General features: G+C 36.5%; 2 protein-coding genes across 5 annotated transcripts in view; one reads left to right on the forward strand and one right to left on the reverse strand.

Moving 5' to 3' along the window:
• Positions 1-1,261: 1,261 nt before the first annotated feature.
• chtopb (chromatin target of PRMT1b) lies at positions 1,262-5,391 on the reverse strand. Of its 4 annotated transcripts, none has more exons than XM_016554565.1 (7): positions 5,373-5,391; positions 4,937-5,052; positions 4,581-4,731; positions 4,329-4,485; positions 4,110-4,241; positions 3,425-3,469; positions 1,262-2,219 (listed from the first exon to the last, which is right to left on the reverse strand). In XM_016554565.1, exons 2-7 carry the CDS (start codon positions 4,999-5,001, stop codon positions 2,029-2,031), a joined length of 741 nt encoding a protein of 246 aa, XP_016410051.1. In that variant the 5' UTR covers positions 5,002-5,052; positions 5,373-5,391; the 3' UTR covers positions 1,262-2,028. The 4 variants fall into 4 exon arrangements, with proteins under 4 accessions (XP_016410051.1, XP_016410049.1, XP_016410048.1 ...); XM_016554563.1 differs by lacking the exon at positions 5,373-5,391 and adding an exon at positions 5,278-5,366; XM_016554562.1 differs by lacking the exon at positions 5,373-5,391 and adding an exon at positions 5,275-5,366.
• Positions 5,392-6,167: 776 nt separating this feature from the next.
• Positions 6,168-8,026, forward strand: part of smad10b (SMAD family member 10b) — a 13,041-nt gene continuing 11,182 nt past the window's right edge. The window contains exons 1-2 of the mRNA XM_016554550.1: positions 6,168-6,245; positions 6,903-7,149. Of these exons, the coding sequence (XP_016410036.1) occupies positions 6,913-7,149 (237 nt within the window). The 5' untranslated portion in view covers positions 6,168-6,245; positions 6,903-6,912. The remainder of the gene's footprint in view (positions 6,246-6,902; positions 7,150-8,026) is intronic.

The raw sequence follows: 8,026 nt of genomic DNA on the forward strand, positions 1-8,026 counted from the left end.
CAATGCTACAATGACAAAGTCGCTTATATTAAGCATAAAACTTTTATGAACAGATAAGAACAAATAAGATCAGTGGCGTAGCGTATGGTCCCGGGCAGTTTGGGGGCAACGAGGGGACGAATAGAGCCCTGCATGGGCCCGGCCCTTGTCCAACAGCTTTATGAGAGTTCTCGGCCGAGTCCGACTGGATCCCATGACTTTTCTCTCTCTCTCTCTCTCTTCCCCATTACACAGCTATTAAAATAGTTCAGTTTTGGTTTTTAATGGCAAAGTGGTCATATTTCTTTTTGTTTCTTTATTAAGTTAATTTAGAAATATGTTTGGAACCTTGTTTGTTTGTTTTTTGGGCTGATGTGCCAAAATTGTATTTGCATTCAGTAGCCTATAGGGCAGTATTTTTGTGCCATGTTTAAAAATAACTAAATAAATACAATTAATGTCATAATATTTTAAGAATAAAGTTAAAATTAAGATAATAAAATCATGTTATATAATGTGAAAATTCCACCCATAGGCCTCCTCCTCCAAAAAAAAAAAAGTCTGTGGCATCCGTCATTCTTTTGACTTTTTTTAAAACTCTGATTGATCGATTCATGAGACATTCGTTTGTATTAAGTTGTTCTGATTTTTTTCAACATGCATTCACTTCTCGCATCACTTTTGTCACGTGAACCCCCAGTTTTATTTCTCAGCCCCCCCAGCTCAAAATACGTTCCCGCGGCTATGCACACACTACAGGGAAAAGGATAAACATGATCCAACTGAAGCACGCTCAAATACATCTTTCCCCGGGTTCTCTTATATAAAATCACTGAACTACAAAATGACAGCATGAAAGGACACAGTTTTGGTGAAAATGGATTTCTAAAGAGAGGCCAACTCGGTTGTTTCCACAGCAACAGGAGACTGCACAAACAATTCTGCGGTCCTCCATTGGTCCATCATTACTCAGCTGCACATGGCAGGAAAAAATACTACAGATAGGAGAGAATGCAAAAAGGAAATTGTTTTACATTAGTGATCCTAGTAGATGTGTTTTGATTTGACTCACCCTTAGTCTGGGATTTTCAAAATAATCACCATTGGCTCATATATGACTGTGATAGAACAAGAAAAATCACAAAGCAAATTGTGTTATAAACACGGACATGCAAGTGAAGGGTTGATATTTGTCTTTTTAGAGAATTTTTTTACCAGTGCATGTAAAAATAAAGAAAAACGAAGCCCAAGACAAAGATAGCAATTAACAAACATCTTTTATTAAAGAACAGGAAAACCAACTATCACCACAGGGTGTGTGTTTAAACAGTTCCACATGAACTTTTCTTTTTTTTTTTTATCACCACCTGTAGCACATAATCCAACAATATAAATGTGTACAGGCAATCTTGCATATTCTAATACAATTGGAATGATACAAAACTCTGTTGTGAAAAAGAAAAGATGGCTGACACATGAAGTAGCTCCTACAGACCAGTTATAACCCAAATAAGTCTGAAATCTTATTATTGGTCTCATATGATTCTTGATACAATTTACAACCAAAACACGAGGAAAAGTATGTCATGTTGGCTATTAAACGTATTTGTTTCTAATTGCAAACAGCTTATAAAACTATTAACTAGTAAGCTTTTAACTGAGGGGTGATTCATGTTCATTCACTGCGAGTATTCAATGGAACTGCTTATCAAATAAAGTGAAACGGTTTTCTCAGAAACAACATCATGCTGGACTACTAAAAAGAGTTTTCCTAGAAAGCAGCACAAGCCTTCGGAAAGCTTTCAAATCTTTCTTGTTCTGTAAGACTGCGGGAAAAATAATTATTGTTCAATTAGTGTAACAAATTGGAAGTCAAAGGTTCCTAAACAGCAGAGCTCTGAGGGACGCAGCAACTATATACAATTAGTTCAAGTCTGCTGGAGTCAATCAATAAGGACAAATAGCCCTGTAACAGAGCAGTCTATCTGCAAGTCAGACTACATGCTCCATTAGTTAGGGTTGAACTAAGGAATATGCAGTGGAGCTCAATCACACACTGTCACCCAAATCCACCTCAGCCATATATGCATCCAGCTCTGCATCCAGATGACTCTTGGTCATGGACATGTACTCATCCAGTTGTTCATCCAACTGCTCCCGAGAAGGAATCTGGTGGCTGTCGAATCTAGCCCGGCTGCACCCTGAATGTGCCCTACTGACAGACATAAAACGGCCGCCACCTGTGCAGATAAACGAGAGTTATTTTATAGCTAAAACAGAGTGATGGTTATGACTGAAAACATTTGCATGTACTGAATCTAATCGTATCACTTCAGTGAGGTGACAAATATGCATGATATTCTTACAATGTGCATAAAAAATGTCTTTTTGAGAGAAACATCTGTCAGTTTTTTAGTGCTCAGAGCTGTTGAGCAGAGCAAAAATGAATTATCAAGAAATCAATTTATCTGCACCATTTGAAAAGAAATGGAACAGAGCCAATTTGTTTAAAGTGTTTCCATAACCAGGTAAATTACTGCAATCTTCTCTGATGCTCACAGAATGCACTGAATAGGTCAACAGCCAAAAAAGCAAATGGAACTACATTTGTACATTTCAGCAAATATGCAGGCAATTCTAATGATATTTGGCATGTATGTGACCCTGGACCACAAAACCAGTCTTAAGTTGCTGAGGTATATTTGTAGCAATAGCCAAAAATTACATTGTATGGGTCAAAATTATTGATTTTTCTTTTATGTCAAAAATCATTAGGATATTAAGTAAAGATCATGTTCCATTAAGATATTTTGTAAATGTCCTACTGTAAATATATTAAAACTTAATTTTTTATTAGTAATATGCATTGCTAAGAACTTCATTTGGACAATTTAAAGGTGATTTTCTCAATATTTTGATTTTTTTGCACCCTCAGATTCCAGATTTTAAATGGTTGTATCTCGGCCAAATATTGTCCTATCCTAACAAGCCATGCATCAATGGAAAGCTTATTTATTCAGCTTTCAGATGTTTTGAGATGTTTTTCTCAATTTAGAAAAATTCGTTCCAGGGTATTTAATCTGACATCATCAGAGTAATTTGCTTAATAAACCAGTGTATGATTAGTGCATAAAAGATTAGTCAAAAGGAAACTAAGATTCAAAAGGGTTCGATCATAAGGAATCAAACTGTCCTTAACCTTTTGAGATTTTTTCATCATACTAATAAAGCACAACATAACTTTTAGAACTTTTTTTATATTAATGTCCATAAAGCCAATTAGATTGACTAAAAATATTAACACTGACCACCCAGATTTACAGATCAACAACACTTAATCAGCTGATCAGAAACTTCCCAGTTACAAAGCAGTTAAATATGCTGGATAATAACTACTATTATCTAATCAACAGAAGAACTAGTAAGATGGGAAAGTTTGTCAAACCTTGTGCTGTTCCTGGATGTAGCACCTGCCGCTCTGCATTTCCTTCTGAAGAATCCAAACATTAGGAAAAAGTTGCTAAGGTTTATTTTTAACAAATTCCATAATCATTTCGGTCTTAAATATAACATTTTCAGTACAAAATGGAGCAATGGGGTTTTGAGGGTGTTATTTTTGTGTGGCATAAAAGTAATTATTCACAACCAATGTTTTAGAGATGCAAAGATGGCAGCATGCAAGTTGCATACGTCTGGGGCCAAGCATTGAACTCATGCACCCCACAATTGAGAGATATCAAGAAAAACTTAAGCGTAAGTTAAATTAATTCGATTTTCACTAGAATTAGTAAAGTGTTGCACATTTTACTGATACAGAAATGAGTAGGTGTATTTTGTAAAATGTCTGCAACTGCTTTTATCTCTTATTTAGAAGCACCACAATTAAACTGTCATCTGTTACATAGTGACTATTGAACAGACATTTAGAAGAAAATTTTAAAAGTATTGTAATGTATTGAAAATAAAAGTGTGAGTGTGTTCTTTGCACACTTGTGGTAGTCACTCTTCATGGCTACTTGAACACTTAGGCCAAATACAGGAAATATGTCATGCAAGTAAACAAGTGGTCAAGTGCAAATACTGTTAAGTGTGGTTGTTGGGACAGGTATTACAGACCTCCATGTTCTCACCTGTCTTTCTAATGGCTCCTCCCCCTCTGTTTCCCACTGGTCCAGTCCAATTCACAATTCCTCCACGCTGTTGCTGGCTCCACCCCTTCTGAACATCTAGAGAGGAGACTAACCCTTGCAGACATCTTATGCCTGCACCCCAAAACACACATACATGCATGTACATGCTATATAATGTAATGCTGAAGTTTATCTCATCTCATCTACTCTCTCACTCACTTTTCCTTGTGTAAAATCCTTTGACCAGTCCACTTCTGCCACCGCCTCCTCCTCCTCCTCCTCTCTTTTGCCCCTGCAATCCCATCATGCCCCCTCTCCCCATGGGACAGCCGAGTCTCGCCTTCACGCTCACTTGGCACAGTTGATTATTTATATTCTGCAGAGAGGAAGAGTCACAGAAACTATTTAGTCTGCTATCAGAAAACATCAGATCTGAGAGTTCTGTATTTCGTCAAACAGAATGTGCCTGACAGATGTGTTATGAAGGGCGGCCAGCACAGAAGGTCTGTTGGCCATCTCCAGAGCCAGGCGCTGGTTCTTCAGAGAGGCTGCAGTCTGCTGGTTCACTGCGGCTGTGATGTCCATCACATCTGCCGGCTCATGCTTCAGCAAACTGGTGAAGCTTCAGGGAGGAGAACAAGACGACAGAGAATCACACCACAATATTACAGTGGAAGCACTGTAAACAAATGTATCTCTAGACTTTGGACAAAGTTTTAAAACTTTTTGAATAAGATTCGAGTGCCTTGGACTACTATTATTCTTATAAGTGTCTCTGGTCTCTGACTACATTTCGATAATAGCAGGACTGCAAGGCTAATTCTCACCGGTCATGCAGAGAGACGGTGCATGTGCTGTTCAGGAGGATCTTTTGGGAATCCTGAGGATTCATTTTCACATCCAGCTGGCGGTGTACAAGTCAGACTTTCAGACAAACATATTGCTAAAAAGGCAGAATGAGAAGTGAAATCAGTGTTGACATCTAACTTTACCCTACAGTCCTAATTCTAAGTGTATGTCTGGGTCTGAGCCAATTCAGCAATCAACCGATTTGCACGGAACAAAATATAGCAAACATTTCAACGTGCAAAATTTAACAGAAAAGTCGCATATTTTAATATTTAGACTATAAATATTACTTATAAAATCGCGTTTATTGATTTACCACCATTCAAGTTAGCATCAATATAGGCACACAGCACAACGTTACTTCTTAGTCGGATGTTTTGTGCCAGGTGTGCGGAGTTTGGGACAGTGATTCACCCTCGCTGCCGTGCCTCGGTTGAATGTTTACCGCCCTCTACCGGACAGAGCGGCACATGGACACTACAATCTGCGTCAAAGAATAACATTTATTTTATTATATATTTTTTTAATTAATTATTTGGATCTGGGTAATATTTTTGTATAACGTATTTTTTTTCACTATTAGAGTGATGTTAGATGTTTAAGCTTTAAGAGAAACGTATCTATTGTATATCATATTTAATTCACATTTGTATTGTACAAAAAAAAAATCATAAAAGATCATACATTTTTCATCAATCAAAATCAAAACGACCCAGTTAAGGGTTTCTTCCGTAGTATTATTATTCAAACCTAAAATGAAATCTAAATGGATTTGAATAATCCTAAATTAAATCTAAAATGTTTTACTATACAAGTCAGCTGACCCACCAGGTAAATCAGCCTGGTTTTTGAGCAGGGTTAGTTCTTGTTACTTACTTCACTTTTACTTGCGTTCTACAGAACAAAATGATTTCGAGCACGATATTCTTTTCACAAAGTTTTACAACTTTTTATTTTATTTTATTTTATTTTTGCGCACCGATTTATTGCTTATTACTATTTATTTATTTATTTATGTTTGTTTTACATTGCATTACATTACATTACATAACTGTGGCCGTTGGTCTTTGTCTCCGTTTCAGATTTCAGTTTTACTGCGCTTTATTTGTATGACAAAAAACTCTACATTTGTGTCGCCAGGGGAGTTACCCCTCTCTCTCTCTCTCTCTCTCTCTCTCTCTCTCTCTCTCTCTCTCTCTCTCTGTGCATAAACGAGCAACTACCGCGAGCGAGTCAGACGTGCGCAGACATACACAGAAGAGTACACACGTGACACCTAACTGCCTTGTAAGTAGTCCTTATATTGACTTACATGAATTTGTTTTTTGTGTTTTATGTATTTAGTAATTAATAGTTGTGTCAGTAACTATATACGGTCTCAGAAAGAGTGAAACCGAATAAATACGTGTCTGAGTCAGGAAGTAACTGTTCGGCGTTTCCCACTTAAGTTGAGAGTGATGGACACGTCTATTATGGGATATCATATCAATTTATTTGTTTAGTAATAAGTATAGTTACATTGAATTGAATTCTGTATTTTCATACTTAAACTTTGGTCTGTTTTCGTGTATCTGCCTATTAAAAATGAAATTAAATCCTATTCTCAACATGACCTGTGCAGCAATGCCAGTCTGAATGCCCAGTTCTGAGACCTGTGGTTACATTCTTGTATTTGTATACATTTTCTGTATTGCTTTGAAGACTATACAGTGGCCCCAAAGGTTTTTGGACATTTTTACCACACTTGAAAAGTTTGACAATTAACTTTTTGTGAAATGTTTTGAGTGAAAACTGTGCTTGTTCTTTCATTCTTTCTTTAAAACAATTACAACATGATTTTATGTTTATAATCCAGTGCCATGACATTCATACATTTTTAAGTGTTGCTGAAGTGTTCAGGCTACATTCATGTACCATTTTTAATTTGCTTCTCTTCTAAATTAGTGGGAGCAGAATGTCTGTGAATGCGCCCAGCAGCAGTGATGCATGTTTAAGCATCGTTCACAGCCTGATGTGCCACCGCCAGGGAGGAGAGAATGAGAGCTTCGCCAAACGTGCCATCGAAAGCCTGGTAAAGAAACTCAAAGAGAAAAGAGACGAGCTCGACTCCCTCATCACTGCTATCACCACAAATGGAGTTCATCCAAGCAAGTGTGTCACCATACAAAGAACGCTGGATGGACGTTTACAGGTCAGAGCACTACCAGCCCACATCATCTGTTTTGGACACTTATTAATCATATCATACTTAATAAGACAACGACAACCAGTCAACCACAAATGGTCTGAAAAGTCTGATGGGGAGACAAGCATCCCAGCCTGGGTACCAACATTAAAAACAAGTCATATACGAGCCAGTGTTGTTATTTTTAACTAAAACTAAAACTATATAGATATAAAAAAAATCTAATAAAAATGACAAAAGCATGTAACAAAATTACTAAAACTAAAATTAAAATGAAAGCTGAAAAAATAAAAATAAAAGCCAATTCAAAATAATAATATGAACGCTATAATAGTATATAGATGATACAGAATTAACACTGAAACTCGCATGCTAAGCAGTGTTGGGGAAAAATAATAATATGAACGCTATAATAGTATATAGATGATACAGAATTAACACTGAAACTCGCATGCTAAGCAGTGTTGGGGAAAGTTACTTTTAAAATTAATGCATTGCAATATTGCGTTACTCCATAAAAAAGTAACTAATTACGTTACAACTAATTACGTTACTTAGTTACTTTTTATAGAAAGTAATGCGTTACGTTACTTTTGCGTTGCTTTTTAAATCTGGACTGGGCTTGCTTGTTTGTTTTTAAAATTATAAAGTTATATTTTTGGCAAATATAAAAGCCTTTTCACACCAAAAGTGAAATGAATAAGGCTCAGGCTGAAGGGAAAGTAAATTTACGTCCGTACAGTAGAATGCAGAAGAAGAAATTTCAACACACTTCAGCAATAAAAAAAGACACACAAATGTTTGTCTAGAGTAATTTTTGCTTATTAGTACGGTTGAACTGGATCATCAAAGGTCAGAAGCAAAGACATTGGTTAATAAAATG

This window comes from Sinocyclocheilus rhinocerous, unplaced genomic scaffold, assembly GCF_001515625.1.
Source record: "Sinocyclocheilus rhinocerous isolate Xijiao unplaced genomic scaffold, SAMN03320098_v1.1 scaffold616, whole genome shotgun sequence".
Lineage (NCBI taxonomy): Eukaryota > Metazoa > Chordata > Actinopteri > Cypriniformes > Cyprinidae > Sinocyclocheilus > Sinocyclocheilus rhinocerous.